The sequence below is a fragment of the Microcaecilia unicolor genome, chromosome 3 (genome assembly GCF_901765095.1).
Source record: "Microcaecilia unicolor chromosome 3, aMicUni1.1, whole genome shotgun sequence".
Taxonomy (NCBI): domain Eukaryota; kingdom Metazoa; phylum Chordata; class Amphibia; order Gymnophiona; family Siphonopidae; genus Microcaecilia; species Microcaecilia unicolor.
Window position 1 is genome coordinate 257,381,376 of NC_044033.1, and position 22,573 is coordinate 257,403,948.

General features: G+C 45.2%; 1 protein-coding gene across 1 annotated transcript in view; it reads left to right on the forward strand.

The window, feature by feature from the left end:
- SYT3 (synaptotagmin 3) overlaps nt 1-17,265 on the forward strand; it is a 58,483-nt gene extending 41,218 nt beyond the window's left edge. Inside the window, exons 4-7 of the mRNA XM_030198018.1 lie at nt 8,001-8,121; nt 10,853-11,024; nt 11,409-11,538; nt 17,179-17,265. Of these exons, the coding sequence (XP_030053878.1) occupies nt 8,001-8,121; nt 10,853-11,024; nt 11,409-11,538; nt 17,179-17,265 (510 nt within the window). The remainder of the gene's footprint in view (nt 1-8,000; nt 8,122-10,852; nt 11,025-11,408; nt 11,539-17,178) is intronic.
- Nucleotides 17,266-22,573: the final 5,308 nt, after the last annotated feature.

Here is a 22,573-nt window from a genome sequence, read left to right on the forward strand (position 1 = left end):
TTAATATCCTGTGGCAATTGTCTACTAGGAATCCTTCAATAGCAATACACAAACTAGTAGAGAAATAAGTATGCGTGCCTTATGCTAAGGGAACATCTCATCCAGTCGCCGGGGATTTTATTCACTACTTCCGGTGTACCCCTATTTTGCGCCAGTTATCATCATTGACATTTTCTCTCCCTCCAGCCAATGTGTTTTATGTTTGTGTTAATTTTTAATTTTAGTTTTTTAATTTTTTTTAAATTTTCAAGAGAATTTTCTCCAGTTTTTTCTTCTTCGTAATTTTTAATCGTTATGCTAGAACATTCATTTATAACATGGAGGTATTCTGTGTTGAAAAAATCGGGCTCGTCTATATCAATGTTAGTACTGAAATTTAAATTTTAAATTTTATCTTAGCTTAGGTTTCCAGGTTTTTGGGGGTATAACCTGCACCTGGAAACCTAAGCTAAGTGAATAAAATCCCCGGCGACTGGATGAGACGTTCCCTTAGCATAAGGCACACATACTAACATTGATATAGACGAGCCCGATTTTTTCAACACAGAAGTTCTCTCTAAGCGCTTGAAGATAGCAAGGATATATCTCCATGTTATACAGTGGTGGAAATAAGTATTTGATCCCTTGCTGATTTTGTAAGTTTGCCCACTGACAAAGACATGAGCAGCCCATAATTGAAGGGTAGGTTATTGGTAACAGTGAGAGATAGCACATCACAAATTAAATCCGGAAAATCACATTGTGGAAAGTATATGAATTTATTTGCATTCTGCAGAGGGAAATAAGTATTTGATCCCCCACCAACCAGTAAGAGATCTGGCCCCTACAGACCAGGTAGATGCTCCAAATCAACTCGTTACCTGCATGACAGACAGCTGTCGGCAATGGTCACCTGTATGAAAGACACCTGTCCACAGACTCAGTGAATCAGTCAGACTCTAACCTCTACAAAATGGCCAAGAGCAAGGAGCTGTCTAAGGATGTCAGGGACAAGATCATACACCTGCACAAGGCTGGAATGGGCTACAAAACCATCAGTAAGACGCTGGGCGACAAGGAGACAACTGTTGGTGCCATAGTAAGAAAATGGAAGAAGTACAAAATGACTGTCAATCGACAAAGATCTGGGGCTCCACGCAAAATCTCACCTCGTGGGGTATCCTTGATCATGAGGAAGGATAGAAATCAGCCTACAACTACAAGGGGGGAACTTGTCAATGATCTCAAGGCAGCTGGGACCACTGTCACCACGAAAACCATTGGTAACACATTACGACATAACGGATTGCAATCCTGCAGTGCCCGCAAGGTCCCCCTGCTCCGGAAGGCACATGTGACGGCCCGTCTGAAGTTTGCCAGTGAACACCTGGATGATGCCGAGAGTGATTGGGAGAAGGTGCTGTGGTCAGATGAGACAAAAATTGAGCTCTTTGGCATGAACTCAACTCGCCGTGTTTGGAGGAAGAGAAATGCTGCCTATGACCCAAAGAACACCGTCCCCACTGTCAAGCATGGAGGTGGAAATGTTATGTTTTGGGGGTGTTTCTCTGCTAAGGGCACAGGACTACTTCACCGCATCAATGGGAGAATGGATGGGGCCATGTACCGTACAATTCTGAGTGACAACCTCCTTCCCTCCGCCAGGGCCTTAAAAATGGGTCGTGGCTGGGTCTTCCAGCACGACAATGACCCAAAACATACAGCCAAGGCAACAAAGGAGTGGCTCAGGAAGAAGCACATTAGGGTCATGGAGTGGCCTAGCCAGTCACCAGACCTTAATCCCATTGAAAACTTATGGAGGGAGCTGAAGCTGCGAGTTGCCAAGCGACAGCCCAGAACTCTTAATGATTTAGAGATGATCTGCAAAGAGGAGTGGACCAAAATTCCTCCTGACATGTGTGCAAACCTCATCATCAACTACAGAAGACGTCTGACCGCTGTGCTTGCCAACAAGGGTTTTGCCACCAAGTATTAGGTCTTGTTTGCCAGAGGGATTAAATACTTATTTCCCTCTGCAGAATGCAAATAAATTCATATACTTTCCACAATGTGATTTTCCGGATTTAATTTGTGATGTGCTATCTCTCACTGTTACCAATAACCTACCCTTCAATTATGGGCTGCTCATGTCTTTGTCAGTGGGCAAACTTACAAAATCAGCAAGGGATCAAATACTTATTTCCACCACTGTAAATGAATGTTCTAGCATAACAATTAAAAATTACAAAGAAGAGAAAGCTGGAGAAAATTCTCTTGAAAATTTAAAAAAATTAAAAATTAACAGAAACATAAAACACATTGGCTGAAGGGAGAGAAAATGTCAATGATGATAACTGTCGCAAAATAGGGGTACACCGGAAGTAGTGAATAAAATCCCCGGCGACTGGATGAGATGTTCCCTTAGCATAAGGCACACATACTTATTTCTCTACTAGTTTGTGTATTGCTATTTCTATAATAAGCAGCATAAAATGTTTTGTACTTTTTTGGGATCTTGCCAGGTATTTGTGACCTGGATTGGCCACTGTTGGAAACAGGATGCTGGGCTTGATTAACCTTTGGTCTGTCCCAGTCTGGCAGTACTTATGTATTATTATTATTTATTGCATTTGTACCCCACATTATCCCACCTATTTGCAGGCTCAATGTGGCTTACAGAGTGTAGTTATGACATAGTCATGACAGGATCTTGTATACAATCAGTATTAAGCAGAAGATGTATGAGGAATTAGAGACGGGGGTGTTAGATAGGGTGGCGTAAGAGTTGCATTTTGATACTTGAGTGAGTTGGGTGGTGATTTGTGGCGTTAATATGTACTTAACCATATTAACTTCAGTGAGTGAAATGGACCCAGAAGTAGATTTTGGAGAATGCACAAGCCTCGGTGTCAGCCTAGTTGTGAAAAATGAGTCATGTACGTTAAAAAGACCATTGAAAAAGGGGGCAAATGAAGAGAAAAGTTTGACTGTGGGCGAAGAGAGAGAGTTCCTGGGACTTTTCTAGTCTACCGTAACACTCATCACGTCAGTTGGCTATACATTCCTGGGAAAATTCCAGCAGGACTTTCATGTATCAGTCATTTGGTCATGTTACGTGGTCCATTTTGTGTCCTTTTCCACTGGTTACATAACGATGCATAAAGCCGTTTGTACTAGGTGAGCAGACAATCGATTCAGAAAGACACTTTTCCTTTAACCTCTTCTAAACCGGCAGTGTAGGTTGCAGTTAGGCTTACTGAAAGTAGATAAGGACCAGAGTTGGCTTCTTTGATCTGCATCGTTGTCGCCTTTCTGCAGGTGTATAGAAACCAGTTTCCAAGAAAATGACTTTGAAATGAAAATTACAGCACTTTTTCAGCGCCGTCCTTTACCGCGCAGTTCAGAAAGGGAAGGGGGCATCCCAGTGACATTACATTTGTTCTCTGTCTTTTCATTCACTTATTCAATCTCCTTCAACATTTACACGCTCCGTCTCTCTCTCTTGTGATCTTTCTGGAGAGCTGAGCTATTCCAGCTTGTCATTAATTTAATTTATATCCCTAAAAATCCTACCTAAGCAAGGAGACTAGTTTTCCCTTTTTTAAAAGCCAATCAATGGGGCAGTGAGAGCAGGTTCGGCTTTGTTAATTCATTAGCCATGCCTTGTGCTGCAGTGTCTTCCGGGGCTTTGGGAATTCTTTTTATAGGGTAGAGCTGGATGGCCTGTTTCATCCACTTATAATATATCTTTTAATGCTGCCTGTTTTACTGCTCCTCTTCTTCCTCCTCCTCCTCCTCCTCCTCTTTGTCTCTTTCTTAAAGATCACCAGCTCACATTCAGAAAGTGTCCACCGCTATGAAGAGAGCTGACCTTCTGCCAGTATTCAGCTGTACTATCCGGATATTGTCATTGAAAATTCTTACAAACCACCTCATTGCTATCTGGATAGTGCCACTGAGAATTCTTACAGACGGCCTCATCGCTATCCGGATAGTGCCACGGAGAATTCTTGCAAATCACAGAGAATTCTTCCAAACCCCTCAGCACTATCTGGATAATACTACTGAGAATTCTTCCAAACCTCTCAGCACTATCCGGATAGTAAACCCCTTAGCACTATCTGGATAGTACCCCTGAGAATTCTTCCAAACCCCTCAGCACTATCCGGATAATACCACTGAGAATTCTTACAGACGGCCTCATCGCTATCCGGATATTACCACTGAGAATTCTTACAAACCCCAGCACTATCCGGATAATACCAGTGAGAATTCTTACAAACCTCTCTGCACTATCCGGATAGTACCACTGAGAATTCTTACAAATCCCTCAGCTCTATCCGGATAATACCACTGAGAATTCTTTAAAAAACCCTCAGCACTATCCGGATAATACCACTGAGAATTCTTAAAGATGGCCTCATCGCTATCCGGATAGTACCACTGAGAATTCTTACAAACCCCAGCACTATCCGGATAATACCAGTGAGAATTCTTACAAACCCCTCAGCACTATCCGAATAATACCAGTGAGAATTCTTACAAACCTCTCTGCACTATCCGGATAATACCACTGACAATTCTTACAGACGGCCTCATCGCTATCCGGATAGTACCACTGAGAATTCTTACAGACGGCCTCATCGCTATCCGGATAGTGTTACTGAGCATGGATTAAGGGTATTTCACCCAGCAATGCAGAGCAAACCCCAGCACTATCCAGATAATACCAGTGAGAATTCTTACAAACCTCTCTGCACTATCCGGATAGTACCACTGAGAATTCTTACAAACCCCTCGGCACTATCTGGATAATACCACTGAAAATTCTTACAAACCTCTCTGCACTATCCGGATAGTGCCACTGAGAATTCTTACAAACCCTTCGGCACTATCTGGATAATACCACTGAGAATTCTTACAAACCCCTCGGCACTATCCGGATTAATACCACTGAGAATTCTTACAGTCAGCCTCATCGCTATCCGGATAGTGTTACTGAGAATTCTGAGCATGGATTAAGGGTATTTCACCCAGCAATGCAGAGGGCCACTGGCTGTAAATATTATCGGTATTAATTTATGCCAGCATAAAGGTTTTCCTAACTTAAATCGCATAGGTATATGGAAAAAAGCTGAACATCGGTACCTAAAACTCAGCCCAGGAACATCTGCATTATACTCCACTAAGACTGCATGTGCTCTTCACCCCTCCCTCCCTCCCCCCCCCCCCCCCCCCCCCCCCCCCATGTGGACTTTCAGCTGGCTGGGCTGGGTGCTATTTCAAAGCTGGTTCTGGGTAAACAGCTCCTATGTTTCAAAACAGTGGCATTATTTGCCAGATCTATTTTGAAATATCTGCCTTCAACCATACTGTAGAGACTGATCAGGGATGTGCAGCTGAACAGGGGGCATTTGGGGTCATGGAGTGTCTATCCGGGGGAGACAGATGAGATATCTCTGGCTACCGAGAGGATTGGGGGGGGGGGGGGGGGGATATCTGGATGGTGTGAGCCGCTAGTCACCAGCCCAAGGTTCCTTTGTATTTCCCAAAATACCTGCAAATAACCCACTCAGATGCTTAGAAAAGGTCAGATAGAATATTTAGTTTTATTGCATAATGGATATAAGTGAAGCAGATAATCACAGCAGTCAGGTACAGCTGTCAGGAATCGGATAAGCTGCAGGCAGGGCAGGCTCAAATCCCACTCTGCAGCCTTCAGACCGAAGGGACGGACACTTGCGCTGAGGTCATGAATCCTCTTTCCAGGCAAATATGCTTCTCTCCAAACACAAACATAGCAAATATTATGTCCTCTCTGTGTAGGGGATGATGGTAGCCAGAACCAATGAAAACGGGTATAACTGTATTTTAAAATATGTATGTTTTCTTCTACACTGCCTACAGCTGCATTAGCTGGGCTGAGAGGTAAGAAAGTAATGTGAATCTTTGTTTCCTGTGCCAGTCTGAGACAGGGCAGCTGAGAGGGGAGGGGCAGGGGGAACAAAATTCCAGGAGCCCGGGCCTCCAAGGGGGGCCCAGCACCGGGGTCTCTCTCCTTCTCCTGTTTCCAGGCTGCTGGTGCTGCAGTCCCTGGCCTCACCTGCCTGCCCTCGGCTCCTTCGACAGCCCCCCTCTGTACGCCACCGAGCCCCCTGCATTCAAATCGGCAGCGCCTCACCTCCGTGTGAAAGTGGCAGATCGCCTCCCTTCGGGCCTTCCCTCCCTGTGTCCCGCCCTTGTCTGATGTAACTTCCTGTTTCCGCGAGGGCGGGACACAGGGAGGAAGGACCTGAAGGGAGGCAATCTGCCGCCTTCACATGGAGGTGAGGTGCTGCCAATTTGAATGCAGGGGGCCCGGTGTTGGACGGAGGGGGGCTGTCGATGGGGATGGGCGGGTGGAGACTGGGGACTGCGATGCCGGCAGCCTGAGTAGCGATTTGGGGGGGGGGGGGGGCGGTGGCAGTGGGATCCCCGGGGGCGGTCTTGCCCCGGGCTCGGCTCAGTCTCTCGGCGGTCCTGGGCCGTAGCTTAAAAAGACAATGACTTAGTAATGCTATGCTAACTTTGTCTAGGATGTAGCCTGATCTTTCACAAGTTTTGTTTCAGTTCACATCACTGGTTTATCTCAGATGAAGGAGGGGATGTCAGATTGAAGGGGGATATGTGGGACATTTCAGGGAGTGGAGGGGGAGCAGTGCAGTGGGTTCAATTCCCGCTGCAGCCCTTTGTGACTTAATCCTCCCCTGCCCCAGGTACAAAAACTTAGATTGTGAGCTCACCAGAGGCGGAGAAAGTTGCTGCATAGAATAAATGTAAACGGCTTAACTTTGCACTGCTGTGGCCCAATTCTTAAACATCCAGAACTATTTGAGTCGGACCAATGCAAAGACAGACTGTTTGCTTTTTACGTGACTTAGGATGTGATTGTAAAAGGATTTTTTTTCACTTGCTTTTTCATTGATGATAATATTTTCAGCACTTTAAGGAAGTTTTTTTTTATTAGGCTTATTATGATTGAATAAAAACTGAGCAGTGTCAATTATGCGCCCAGTTAAGGTTCTGAGGCTTTTTCATTCCATTAAGATATTAATTAGATTGGATTTATGTCGTATACATTTTTGGTATATTTATTTTTTGGTATTACTTTATGAAAGCCCAACTTATTTGTTTCAGTTATTTTTACATAACAAACATAAGCCGAATGTGAAATAAATAATAGAGGGAATATCTGAGATATTTGGGGTGATGAAGGATATTTTTATTTTATATGCTTTTGTTTATTTGATATCTTGGGTGTTGCACTGTTGCTGGCTTAATTATACAGCTGATGAAATGGATGCTTGGCGTTCACAGCTCACACCCTCTTTACGGTGCCACCTGCCTCTCTGATTTTTGGAGGTTATTTTCCTGTAGGTTTTGTGCTGGTCAGCGCACCTCAGTGATGCACACGGGCATTATTTCCACTTACAGACTGGCAGGACAGCCCACCGGCATGCACTGTCTAATATTCATTGACACGCTGGCACACACTGTGATAGCAAGGGTGACAAAAGATTGAACAGCAGACGATGTCCAATGTGTTGTGGCTTTATTAACATCCGAGACTCGACATGAGCCGTGTTTTGGCCAAAAAAGGCCTTCCTCAGGAGTCTTCTATTGGATGTACGGGAATTCTTAGCTAACCTTAATGAAATGCACGTGATGTCTAATACCTTTGCTGTTTGCTTCTGAAAGAAAGTGTGAACGCTTGAACTCTCTGGAGTACAAACCATACATCCAATAGAAGATTCCTGAGGAAGGCCTTTTTTGGCCGAAACACGGCTCGTGTCGAGTCTCGGATGTTAATAAAGCCACAATATATTGGACGTTGTCTGCTGTTCAATCTTTTATCACCCTCGCTGGATTTGACTTGTTCGTGTGACTGCAAGGGTTGCTGTTCTTCTGTTTTTGTTTTTTTTTTGTCGTGACACACTGTGATAGTACCAGCCTTCATTGCCTTTTATTTTTCGTTCTTTCAGGAGAAAGCTGACCTGGGTGAAGTGAACTTCTCTCTCTGCTACCTCCCGACTGCAGGAAGGTTGACCCTGACCATTATCAAAGCCACGAACCTGAAGGCCATGGACCTCACCGGCTTCTCAGGTTTGTGCCTGCTTCACGTCTCCAGTGACGTGACCGCCCGGTGAAGCCTCTCGGCTCCGTTTTAGGTGCGCCTAGAGCCGGGTATTGCATTGGATAGTTACCCTTTTCGTGGTGTCTTTCTTTTAATCTGTTTGGTCTACCTTCATGGTTCTGCCATATCATAGGCTTGGAAAAATCCATTTGCATCTTCTGTCCCTTGGGGCTTGGGTGCATGAGGGCACGCAGGATGGGAACATGACTAGGGGGCTTGAATTTGTTTCAGTTGCTCTGACATATCATCTTGGGAAAGCAGTACAACTCAAATAGCCGCATAAAATACATTTTGTAAGGGTGTTAAAGCCGCTTATTGCATCCCTTGTTTTTGTTCTTATGGAGTCTGTACAAGAAGTTGCTGTATCCACCGACTAAAGCCTTTTCCCCTCACTGCTCACTAGTTCTTGTGTGAATCCAGGAATAATTTCCTCTACAATACAGCACCCTGAGGCATCGGGTGCAAGCAAGGCAATCGCCTAGTGTGGCAGCTTCAAGGGGGACAACAAAGACGGGCTGCTGTAAAAGTGAAACTACCCCTTCATTCTGTAACCTTTTAACACCTAAACCTAAGTTCCATTTTTATGCTAAAATGATAGACCAGCGGCCCAGAGGCTGTTATACCATTTGCACTCAATGCCCTGCATTTTGGTTTCTGAATTTGGGTGACCAGTTGCCCCAATATGTTTTTGACAGCCAGATAAACTCAAAAGACCTATCAACAAGCGCTTTTACAGGGACAATTTGCAGAAGCCCATTTGCCCTTGGAAATGACTTTGGAAATTGCGCTTCAAATGGTACAAAACACACATTTTAAAATATTCAAAAGTATGATGTTCAAATACATGGAGTAACTATTCCACTGGCAGCATTTAGCGTGTTTTTATGCCCCGATATTCATTGCCAGGTCATGTCCAGGCTCCAGTAACGAGTCTCTGGGTTTGTGAGGCTGATTATTTTTTTATGCCGTTGTGTGATATTCTGTCGAAGCGAACCCAGATAAAGATAGGGCTGAGTTTTATGCCTAAAATTTGTTTGCTTAACTTAGGCAGTTAAGTACCAACTCCACCCCGGACCTGCCCATAAAAAATCCGGCTTTCAGTTGAGCAGTTGGCGCAGAATATCAGTGGACAGCCCTCTGAAATTGCTGTTTTTATAGGATTGTTCTGGGACTAGTGGGGTTGGGTTGATCGTTGGGGGCAGGTGGGGTGGGGGGGGGGGGAAGGTTGCTTGGAATACAAAAGATAATTGAAAGGGGGCACAGGACTCCCACAACGCTGTATTTAGCTGTGCAGCTCCACTGCTTTGGTAGTCTCTCCCTCTAAATGTAAGGAAGGAAAGAGTTCAAAGCTGGACTAAAGATGTGGATTTTTAGACAAACTTTTAATGTATGATTTGTGATGGTTAAGTAGAGAGAGATCCTGATGTGTCACAGATTGTTGATTTGTTAAATACTAGTGGGACTTTGTTGTGTTTCCATCCCTTCCTATCATTTCTTAATTTTTATTTTGTATTCTGTGGAGTTTGAGACGGTTCTTTTTATATATTGTAAACAGTTCTGATATAGTCTGTGAAAGGCCATATAAGAAACACTGCATAAGCAGACACCAGATTCTGACGTGTTCTCTTGATTTCACAGTTTTCTTCTTTCATCTCTCCTTCACTCTTGTATATTTTTCTGGGTTATTTCCAGTCTTCAAGACACCTCAGACTGGAGGTATCCCGAACACAGGAAATTCCCAAGGCTGCTCTTAATATATTCACATCGTTTATCTGAACTCCTTAATTACCAGAGCTGTGCACTAGCTCTGAAGTAACCAAGAACACAGACCAAATATAATTAGAAGTATAAGAAGGTATCTTTTATTTCTTAGGCATCAAGTATGATTACAATTTAGCCATTGCTCTGTAGGTACAATTTACAGAACACCATTTGTCATGAGAAGTACCATTCAATTGGTTATAGGAATATTGTATCCCAGTTGCACATAGGTGCTTTCTGGGTCTTAGTCTTATGTGATATATTTTATCTCTCAAAGGTATTCATGAGAAAGCAATTGGGTAATTTGCCAATTCTAATGCGCTACATTGGTTTGTCATGGAGAGAGAGCAGCCGTGGCCACCCCTCTCTGACTTGAAGTAGGAAGTACACTAATTTGTATAGGTCCATTCAGGATACAGGTAATATGACAGTAAGCACACCTGATTGGATCTATGTTAATGTCATGGTTAACACTGATTGGCTATAGTAATGAAGTGGTTAGTATTTTACTGGAAAAAGCTAGCAATAGACCACCCCTTACTGGATGACTAAGTCATGTTCTTGCAAGACCCCTCATTTCTACATTTTTGACCACATCCTCCTCAAAACATTTTCTGTGACACCTGGTCATCTTCCCATGAAGCCATCTTTGTTCTGTTTCCCAAAAACAACTGTTACTACATCTTCCTGAGGAGCCATTTTGTACTGTTTTTCACTAACACATCTGTGGCCACCATGTTGCTAAATAATGTTACCCTGTCAGTTAGACCCAACCCTTTTGGTTTTTTGTTTGTTCTGCAGTGTTTCAACACTGAAGTTCAAGTGAGAGACACAGGCCTATAAGTTTTTTTCTCATTTTGGAGCCTGAACCAAAATCAGGCTTGGGTCAAAATAATACTATTATTCACTCTTTATCCTCCTTCCTTGAATTCCCCACAGATCCATATGTCAAAGCCTCGCTGATGTGTGAGGGCAGGCGACTGAAGAAGCGCAAAACCTCAATCAAGAAGAACACGCTTAATCCAACCTACAACGAGGCCCTGGTCTTTGATATTCCAAACGAGAACATGGAACATGTCAGTCTCACGATAGCCGTCATGGACTACGACTGGTGAGTGCTCCATCAGGAAACTTTGTGGGGGGAGACGTTACACTGATTTGCATGTGGTCTCTGGGGAGATCTGGGCTGGGTAAAAAAGTGGAAGCAGGACCTGTTTCTGGATTGCCAAAAATCTGGAAGCAGGGGACAGATTTGGATCACTATGATGTCTCTGTGCCTTTAATTAAAGGAGCTATGATGCAAAGATAATGAGAGGGACTAAGACTGGTCCTGTGAGGTGGAGAACTCAGGAATGAGCTGCTTTCTGTGATAGTCAAACTTCATTGTAGAGCATGAAGCTTGCTGGGACAGAAGAACTTTTTGTATGGCGGAATGGATACATTGCTCTGTGACTTGATGCTTCGTATAACGTTTTTTGTTGTTTTTTTTAAACAGCATAGGGCATAATGAAGTGATTGGAATGTGTCGAGTTGGTGGTGACGCCGACATGGCAGGCAGGGATCACTGGACTGAGATGTTAGGGAACCCAAGGAAACCAATAGAACACTGGCACCAGCTTGTAGAGGTATGAGAAAGCTGATAATTGAGAGGCATGGGTAACGATTGGCACTGACTGGATAAGTATTTTTGAATATTGGCAAAGAGGAACAAAAAGAGAGTCCAAAGTCTCCCACAAAAAATGCCAAATGCACAAACCAACAAACAAAAGCGGAAGAAGACCAAAAGACCAGACTAAAACCACAGATGGTAAGAGCACCAAAGAAGTTTTTATTTGGACCCTACACGGTCCATGTTTTGGCCAAAAGGCCTTCTTCAGGGGTCTTCAAATTGACGTATATAGATGTTCCTCTGAAACTCACATAAAGTAGAAAGACATGAACTCTGAGAAGAAGCTGATTGACTTGAATAATTCCTTTATGTATGCACGTGGTTATAAAAACAAGTTAATCTACATGATGTTTGCTGATCGGTTGGCTGGTCTTTTATTCAAGCCAATCAGCTTCTTCTCAGAGTTCATGTCTTTCTACTTTATGTGAGTTTCGGAGGAACATCTATATACATCAATTTGAAGACCCCTGAAGAAGGCCTTTTGGCCGAAACACTTCTTTAGTGCTCTTACCATATGTGGTTTTAGTCTGGTCTTTTTGGTCTGCTTCTGTTTGTTGGTTTGTGTGTTTTTGAATATTTGGCCATGGTATTTTCAATACTTTTCTGTTCTAGTCCAGCATAATATGTCCCAGCCTTAAGTCAGACCAAGCACAACATGATATGAAATTATCCCCAGTATGTCTGCAGTTGCATGGTTGAGTTCTTTTAGAACATGGCAGTGAATACCATCTAGTACATAAGTATTGCCATACTGGAAAAGACCAAAGGTCCATCAAGCCCAGCATCCTGTTTCCATCAGTGGCCAATCCAGGTCACAAATACCTGGAAAGATCCCAAAAAAGTACTAAACATTTTATACTGCTTATCCCAGAAATAGTGGATTTTCCCCAAGTCCATTTAATAATGGTCTATGGACTTTTTCCTTTAGGAAGCCGTTCAAACCTTTTTAAAACTCCACTAAGCTAATCGCCTTTACCACATTCTCAGGCAGCGAATTCCAGAGTTTAATTACACGTTGAGTGAAGAAATATTTTCTCCGATTCGTTTTAAATTTACTACATTGTAGCTTCATCGTATGCCCCCTAGTCCTAGTATTTTTGGAAAGCGTCAACAGACGCTTCACATCTACCCGTTCAAGTCCACTCATTATTTTATAGACCTCTATTATATCTCCCCTCAGCCGCCTTTTCTCCAAGCTGAAGAGCCCTAGCCACTTTAGCCTTTCCTCATAGGGAAGTCATCCCATCCCCTTTATCATTTTCGTCGCCCTTCTCTGCACCTTTTCTGATTCCACTATATCTTTTTTGAGATGCGGCGACCAGATTTGAACACAATATTCGAGGTGTGGTTGCATCATGGAGCAATACAAAGGCATTATAACATCCTCATTTTTGTTTTTCATTCCTTTCCTAATAATACCTAACATTCTATTTGTTTTCTTAGCCGCAACAGCACACTGAGCAGAAGGTTTGAACGTATCATCAACGACGACACCTAGATCCCTTTCTTAGTCCATGACTCCTAACATGGAACCTTGCATGACGTAGCTATAATTCGGGTTCCTCTTTCCAACATGCATCACTTGCACTTGCTCACATTAAACGTCATCTGCCATTTAGACGCCCAGTCTCCCAGTCTTGTAAGGTCCTCTTGTAATTTTTCACAATCCTCCCGCGATTTAACGACTTTGAATAACTTTGTGTCATCAGCAAATTTAATTACCTCACTAGTTACCCCTATCTCTAGATCATTTATATATATGTTATAAAGCAGCGGTTCCATCACAGACCCCTGGGGAACCCCACTGTCTACCCTTCTCCATTGAGAATACTGACCATTTAACCCTACTCTCTGTTTTCTATCTTTTAAGCAGTTTTTAATCCACAATAGAACACTACCTCCTATCCCATGACTCTCCAATTTCCTCTGGAGTCTTTCATGAGGTACTTTGTCAAACGCCTTCTGAAAATCCAGATACACAATATCAACCGGCTCACCTTTATCCACAAGTAGAAAGCTTCTCGTGGAGTACCTCAAGGCTCACCCCTTTCCCCTACTCTTTTCAACATCATGCTGATTCCTCTAGCAAAAACATTATCAAACCTAGGCCTCAATCCATTCATCTATGTGGACGTTGTGACCATCTATATCCTTTTTAAATCCACACTAGCTGAAATCTCCAACACAATAGCTGCTAGTTTTTCCATCATAGATTCTTGGGCTGCAGCGTTTCAATTCAAACTCAATAAAGACAAAACGCAATGTCTAATCCTTTCGTCCCAGCATAATAAAATTATCCCAACTTCACTCATCACTAAGGATTATGCTCTTCCAATCTCACAAAGTCTAAAAATCCTTGGTGTTTTATTGGATAATCACTTGGAGATTGAGGCATCTCAGGCAATTCCTCTCAAGGGAGCTCTTCAGAAACCCTTACACACTGGCTGGTCCTCTCACATATTGACTACTGCAGTGGTATTTATGTTGGTTGCCGAAATTTCAATCTACAAAAACTCCAGACTGCTCAGAACACGGCTGCAAGGCTAATATTATTAGGCAAATCGTGCTTTGATCATGCACAGGGCCGTGCCAATACGGTAAGTGGGGTAAGCATGGCAGGGGGGCGCCGTCCTTTGGGGGGCACCGCCGCACCATGCTTACCTCGTCCTCCCGCTCCCATTGCCCAACTGCCCACACCCTCTTCTCTCCCGCAGCAAGATCCCTTTCCTTTTTTAATCCTTTTAATTTTACCTCCGTCCGGCAGCGCAGCGTCAGTGCAGGAGGCGGTGCTCCCGGTCTAGCCTTCCCCTTCGCTCATGTTCCGCCTTCTTCTGACGTCATTTTCTTGATGTCAGAAGAAGGCAGAACATGAGCGAAGGGGAAGGCTAGACACGTCGGGAGCGCCGCCTCCTGCACTGACGCTGTGCTGCCGGATGGTCACGGAGGTAAAATTAAAAGAAAAAAAAAAGAAAGGGAATAGTTGCCGGATGTCTGAAAATTCCCCTGCCCAATTCGGGGCCAAAAGTAGCCCAAAAATAGCCTGATACTCAAAATAGCTGCCTGAGGAGCTGGGGGAGGGGGGAAGGAACAACCAGCGAGGCAAAAAATTGCCCAAAAAAAGAAACCCACGACTGGAGAAAGAGCCACAGCCAGTCAATTCTGCATGAAAACTACAGAGTTGGCAACTCTGAGGAATGTTGGAAGGGGGGGGGGGGAAGAAGAGGGCGGGCAGTTGGGACATGGGAGCGGGAGGGCAGGGGAGAGAGGAGCATGCGAGGGCAGGGTTCATGGAAGGGAGAGAGGGGAATTGCTGGATAGGGTCAGGGATGAATGGAGGGGGCAAGGGACAGATGGGCATGGATGGATGGGAGGGTAGGGCCCAGGGAGAGAGGGGAATTGCTGGATAGGGATGAATGGAGGGGGCAGGGGACAGATGGGCATGGATGGGCATTGATTGGGAGGGCAGGGCTCAGGGAGAGAGGAGAAATTGCTGGACATAAACTGGAGGGAAGAGAGATGAAGGAGATGAAATGAGGGAAAAGGAAGAGAGGAGAAAAACTGCACATGGATGAAGAAAATAGGCAGAAGCTGAGGACCAGAAATGAAGAAGAAAGGAGGAAAGGAAAGAAATAAATGGAAAGGAAGCCCTGGAAACGGAGTTAAGAGGACAGATAGCAGCAGAATCAGATACTGGGCCAGCATGATCAGAAAAAGAAAGTCACCAGACAACAAAGGTAGAAAAAAAATCATTTTATTTTCACTTTAGTGTTTGGAATATGTCCACTTTGAGAATTTACATCTGCTATCTTATTTTGCAATGTATAGCAATTTGTTTCTAAGAATATTGCTGACAATTCCTGTCAGTTTGGCAAGTGGTGAGCGATCATTTTCACCGGGGGGGGGGGGGGGGGGGGGGGGGGGGCGCCAACTGATAGTCTGCAGGGGGGCGCCAGAGACCCTAGGCATGGCCCTGATCATGCACAACCTCTTCATTATCAACTACACTGGCTCCCCATTATAGACACTGGCTCCCCATTATAGACCATATTACCTTCAAAATCTGCTCATTGACTCACAAGATAATTTATGGGGAAGCCCCTGCCTACATGCTAGATTTGATAGCATCAAGAAATGTGTCGGTGACTGCTCGATCCTACCTTAATCTACATTACCCAAGCTGCAAGTCTGTAAAATACAAACTGCTCTTTTCATCTTCTTTCTCCTATGTCAGCCCAAAGTCTTGGAACATCCTACCAAGGCATCTAAAAGTGATTGATGACCACCAGCTATTCAAGAAATCCTTAACATTTTTATTCGAGAAAGCATATCGCCCCAATTAACGCTCAGTCTTCACCTTCCTCATATTACCAATACCCATTTAGCCAACGTGTATTGCCCTCATGTTCTTTCCCGTCCTTCAGACTTTTGTGTCCTTACCCTCCTTATATTGTAATCTTTGTAACATTGTAAGCCACATTGTGCTTGCTCTAGTGGGAAAATGTGGGGTATAAATCTACCAAAAATAAATAAATAAATGTTTGTTCACCCCTTCGAAGAAATGTAGTAGAAATCCATGTTGGCTTTGTCTCATTAATCCATGCTTTTGAGTATGCTCTCTAATTTTGTTCTTAATAATAGTCTCTACCATTTTGCCCGGCATTGACGTCAGACTCAGTGGTCTATAATTTCCTGGATCTCCTCTGGAACCTTTTTTAAAAATCGGCGTTACATTGGTTCTGGTGATTTGCTAGTATTAAGTTAGTTCTAGCTGGAGGAGTGGCCTAGTGGTTAGGGTGGTGGACTTTGGTCCTGGGGAACTGAGGAACTGAGTTCAATTCCCACTTCAAGCACAGGCAGCTCCTTGTGACTCTGGGCAAGTCACTTAACCCTCCATTGCCCCATGTAAGCCGCATTGAGCCTGCCATGAGTGGGAAAGCGCGGGGTACAAATGTAACTAAAATAAAATAACATCTTCCAATTTCACTATACATTAAAGGGTCAATATTCAAAACCGATATTCAGCACTTAAGGACCACATAAAATACAGTCCTATCTTTATGTGGTTCACCTTAGCCAGCTAAGTGCTGAATATTGCTGTTAACCTGTTAAGTTTTATCCCGCTGTATATGCCCGGATTGATTACATTACTTATCCATTAATAAATGCACACGAAAGAGATATGCCTTCAAATATTTCCTAAAAAGTGAATCTCCCTAGCTCTTTAAGTATAGCGTTCCAAAATGTGGGCAGTTTGATATTGTCACCATATAATTTCTTTAGGCTGATTCGAGTTGGTTGAAGGTAATGTAAAATACTTCCATCTCGTAAGAACTGATTGGATCTTCTGTTGGAAACTTCAAGCGTGGCTGTTTGAGACATGGTTACAAGGCTCTTGTCGTATTCAAGTATTATGTTTCAGGTGTTTGTGTGTATTGTAACAGCCTTAAACTGGTTAATTGTAAGAAGCGGTAGAAAATGCTGTATAAAATCTAATTAATGACAGAGTATCAGCTGGAGAGTAAGATGTGGTGGGAGGAAAGTGGAGATACTGTGGCCTTTTTTCATGGGGTGATGTTTTTCTTCCTGTATGTGTCAGGAGAAGACTCTGAACAGCTACATGGCAAAGGGTCCTGTGACACGGGAGAAGCCCAGCATTATGGTGGAGAGTGGACAGTCTGACTGACCACTGCCAGGCCGAGGAGAGGAGATGTGTGCCAGGAGACCTGTAAGTTTGTTTTATGACTTGTGTGTTTCTCTTTGTGATCTGCTTAGATCTAGTGGATAATAAATAAGTGTAAAGCATCTCAGGGTCTTCTGTAAACCTGCAGCATCTGTGCAGACTTCTACGGCGTGGAAACGTCTCTGGAGGTGTATGATGAACAGAGACATGATGTGCACAGATCGAGCTTGTGGCCTTGCTGCTAAAACAGACTAAGGAAGCCCCATTTTTCCTCAGTAATATCCTGCCCACATTTGCAATTTATCCCAGGACTTCCACCTACACACTCGCTCCAGGCTCTACCTGTCATTTCTGTCTCTCTTGCAATATAAAGATCAGGACCTCTGAGACTGTTAACATCACATTCCCACTGCAGGTCCTTGTCACCTTGGGCAAGTCGTTTAACCCTTCATTGACCCAGGTATATCAACTTAAATTGAGAGCCCCATAGGGACAAAGATAGTATCTGCATTAGTGTGCTCAGTGCTGTGTACTCTAGTGGCACCATAGAAATGATGATTAGTAGTAGAGTCAAGGACTGTCTCTTACGTGTTCAGTGTACAGTGCTGTGTACTCTAGTGGCACTATAGAAATGATTAGTAGAGCAAGGACTGTTTCTTGCATGTTCACTGTACAGTGCTGTGTACATCTAGTAGCACCATAGAAATGATTAGTATTAGTAGTAGCACATGTTTTCCAGGAGTTCAATAACTCAAAATTAGGGAAGCAGGGTGGGGCTGCGGGATGGGATAGATTGACAGTGTGTGCGTGTTTCTTTTTGAGTGTGTTTATCTTTTGTGCGTGACTCTGATTTCTAAAATGCCCACCTCACTTCAAAGTTCACAGACCCCTTTTGACCCACAAACTTTGCACCAGTTTTTGAAGGGAAATTCCTTTGGAAAATAGCAGTGGCGTTCCTGGCCTGAATGGCACCCTGGGCGGAGCGCCGATGCGCCCCCCCCCCCCCCCCCCCCCCCCCCGCTAGATGACACCTCTCCCCCCCCCCAGTGCACGCCGCTGGGGGGGGGTGCCGTGGCGCACGCCTGCTCCTCCGAGTTCGCTAAACTTCGTTCGTTCGCTGCAGCTCCCTCTGCTCCGGAACAGGAAGTAACCTGTTCCGGGGCAGAGGGAGCTGCAGCGAACGAATGAAGTTTAGTGAACTCGGAGGAGCAGGTGCGCGCCGCGGCACCCCCCAGCGGCGTGCACCCGGCGCAGACCACCACCACCACCCCCCCTTGGTTCACCACTGGAAAATAGCCATGGCTACAAATCTTTGCAAAATCACACACTTAGACTTAAAGCTTCAATTCGTGTGTGTTCGTTTCATAAGTTGACCAAAACACACCCCAGGGACACCTTCCACATTATCCCGCAGGTACTTTCAGATGGAAGGAGGAAGGGCCTTTCAGGTTGGATTAATATTTGATATACTGCCCATCAAGCATTGTCGATTTATGTGTGAAGATCTTTATTATCATGGAATGCCCTCCCATGGGAGGTGGTGGAAATGAAAACAATAACAGAATTCAAACTTGCGTGGGATAAACACAAAGGAATCCTGTTTAGAAGGAATGGATCCAGGGAATCTTAGCAGAGATTGGGTGGCAACACCGGTAATTGGGAAGCAAAACTGGTGCTGGGCAGACTTCTACGGTCTGTGCCCTGATAGTGTGTGACGGTGGATATATCTGTATGTGGCTATATGCTGAGTTTGTGTGTCTGTGTGTAACTCATAGCAGCCCTTGTATCCAGCAGCCACAGAAAGGGGGATGAAGAGATTGGGCAGTTTCTATGGGGATTGAGGAGTGCAGTGATTGTACCTGGGGAACAAGAGTGAGGGATGCAGTGATTGGATAGTACCTGTGGAGCAAGAGTGAGGGATGCAGTGATTGAATAGTACCTGTGGAGTGAGAGGGAGGGATGCAGTCATTGAATAGTACCTGCGGAGCAAGAGTGAGGGATGCAGTGATTGGATAGTACCTGGGGAGCAAGAGTGAGGGATGCAGTGATTGGAATGTACCTGGGGAGCGAGAGTGAGGGATGCAGTGACTGGATTGTATCTGTGGAGTGAGAGTGAGGGATGCAATCAGGGTTGCCAGGTGGAAAATTTTTTTCCAGCCTAAAGGAGCCCAAAATCCAGCCCAAAACCCGCCCAAACTCAAACCCCGCCCCTGACACCCCCGCCCCCGCGTCATCACCCCCGCCCCCGCCGTCATCAACCCCGCCCCCGCCGTCATCGGCCCCGCCTCCCCCGTCATTGGCCCCGCCTCCCCGTCACTAACCCCGCCTCCCACGTCACTAACCCCGCCTCCCACGTCACTAACCCCGCCCAGAAACGTCATTAACCCCGCCCACCGCGGCCGAAAAAAGCCGGCGAAAAAACCGCAAAAGCCGGCGAAAAAACCGCCCCGAAGCCAAAAAGGAGCCCAAAAAACCGCAACCCGCCGCGGGCAAAAATTTCCCGCGGCGGGTCGCGGAAAACCGCCCAATTGGGCGGTAAAACCGCCCACCTGGCAACACTGGATGCAATGATTGAATAGTACCTGTGGAGCGAGAGTAAGGGATGCAGTGATTGGATAGTACCTGTAGAGCGAGAGTGAGGGATGCAGTGATTGGATGCTGTCTGTGGGGTCAGTGTGAGGGATGCAGCGATTGGACGGTATCCATTGAGCACAGCTATTTGCTTGGGGTGTACACAGTTATTTGTTTACTGCAGTGGTTCTCAAACCTGGCCCTGGAGGCCCCCCAGCCAGGCAGGTTTTTAGGATATCCACAATGAATATTTGTGAGAAAGATTTGCATACAGTGGATGCAAATTTCTCTCATGAATATTCATTGTGGTTATCCTGAAAACTTGACTGCCTGGGGGGCCTCCAGGACCAGGTTTGGGAACGACTGGTTTACTGGAATCGAGAAATGGAGGAGGAAACTGGGAGGAGGCTGGTCCTTGGCTTTTTAATGCTTGTTGCAGTGCACATCCTCCTGAGCAGTTAAACACAGAAAAGCATTATCAGTTCTGGTAATCGTTCTGTTTCCTTCATCATAAGAAAATTGAATTTAGGAACTACTTTCCTTCCGCTGTCAGTTTGCTAGAAAGTGACTCAGGGTGCTGCTGTTCTGTTAATCATCAAAGTCCTGAGCAACCTAGCATATGAGTACAGTAGGAGTGTCTGCTGAGTTGCTGCATGAGAATGAGAAGGGCAGGTGCAGCGGGAAATGCACAACACTTTCTTACTTCTGCCCTCCCCCCTTACCATGATATTTGGCTTGAAGCCTAGTTGCTGTCAGTCTAGCGGTGTGTAAAAGGTGGATGAAACTTGTGCAGTGCTTGACTCTGCATGTCTGAGAGAGCCGTGTCCTGTCCACACTCATCACTCTAATGAATTCTCTCTATTCCCTTCTCTTCCCCCCTCCCCGCCCCCCACTCCGTCTGTCCCTCTTTCTCATACAGGTTTAGAAGGGCCGTGCTGCTCTCTCTCTTCCCTCTGCACTGTTTCTTCAGTTCATACATCATGGACTAGGCTCATGAGAGCCGAAGGAAACAAGAAGACTACAGGCAGGAATCTGTTGGTCGTGAGAGAAGCATTTAGATGTTTTTGTTTTCTTAAAGCCATACAGTGCTGAGTTTCTGCTGCGAGAGGACCCCTTCCCCTGGTTGCAGGTCCTGGTGTCACGGGCTGGAGGAGTTCCAGCCGTGCCCTTGGTGTGGGAAGCAGGACAGAATCAGCAGTCAGTGTGAAGAGCAGGACTTAATCCTCCGTGAAACTGAATCCGTGACTGAAGCGCTTTCAGCGTCTTGCATGTTCTGGATATAAATTCCCTTTCTCTGCTTCTCTCCACCTCACTGCTATTTCACTTGCTCCCCGTCTGTAAATCATGCTTCATCCATCACAGCCACCGTTTCTGAGATGAAATCTTGAGCTATGTCTCCAAATCCTCCACTTAGCCTTCCCTTCCAATGCGTGTGCGCATACACACACACACACAAGCACACACATGTGCAGATACACGCAGATGCACACACGTGCAGACACGCATGCAGACACACACATACATGTGCAGACACGCATGCAGCCGCACGCGCATGTGCAGACACATGCAGAGGCACACGCATGTGCAGACACACACACATGTGCAGACATGTGCACACGCACACACATGTGCAGACACGCACACATAACACATGCACACACACATGCAGTCCTGCTCTGTAATTTGCCCCTGTGTGAGCTCAGATTGTAGATAAACTGTTGAGCTGGAAGGACAAGGGGAGACAGGGCCAGAGTAGCCCCCTCCCAAAGACACTTTCCTTGCAATTGTTTGTGTGGGGGTGGGGGGGGGGGGAGAGGAGGGGAAGGGAGAAGTGTGAGACCTGTTCTAGGGTTTGTGCTGATCTTTCAAAGTTGCGTAAAGTATTACAGTCTCTGAACTGTCTAAAAGCATGTGAGGCCCTCAATGGCTGTATTGTGTATGTATAGCTGGGCTGCGAAGTGTGGTCAGGACAGGTTAGCAGATGTAAACTGCTGACAATACTAGGAGTATTTTCAAGGACATGTGCTATTCTCTAAGCAAGCCAAAGTGTGCCACTGCTTGTAACATGCAGACTTCACGTCCATTTTCAAAGAGAAGCTTCCCGCCCTCTTTCACCCTGAATCTTAACGTAGCGTACACCTGGGAAGCACCCAACTACTCCAGAGCTACTCAGCCCCGTTCTGCTTCCTCTTCACCTCACATCCTGTGTCTACCTGACACCATCACACAAGAAACTCCCAGCAACAAATCTGCCTTTTCAGGACGTCAGAATTTCTGCAACATCAGGGTAGGACCACAGGAACTTTAGTGCGCCTTACAATTGTGAGTGTTCCCAACGCATTCAGAGGTTCTGGAAGAGACACACAAGAAGGGGGGGTTGAGGGGATCTGAAGCCTTCCGAATAGGTAATTGGGAGGTGTGGATCTTTCCATCCAGAAGGTCCGATCTGCTGTAATCATTACAGCCTTTTCTCGCTTTACCATTATGATCTGGAATGGGTGACCACATTTTATTAAAATTATCTCTCTCTTTCGAGTGAGGGAGAGGGGGTAAATGATTCCAGGACACATTGGTGCTAAGATTTTGTCTACCAGTCTAGAACCAATGTGGTGGGTAGAGAACATTCTAGCAGTGAGCCTTCCTGCTTATAAGAGACATGAGAACGTCCTCCCTTCTCACCCTTGGAGACGTCACCGTGACACTTGAAACCATTGCATAATTCAGGGACCCCAGAGAGCTT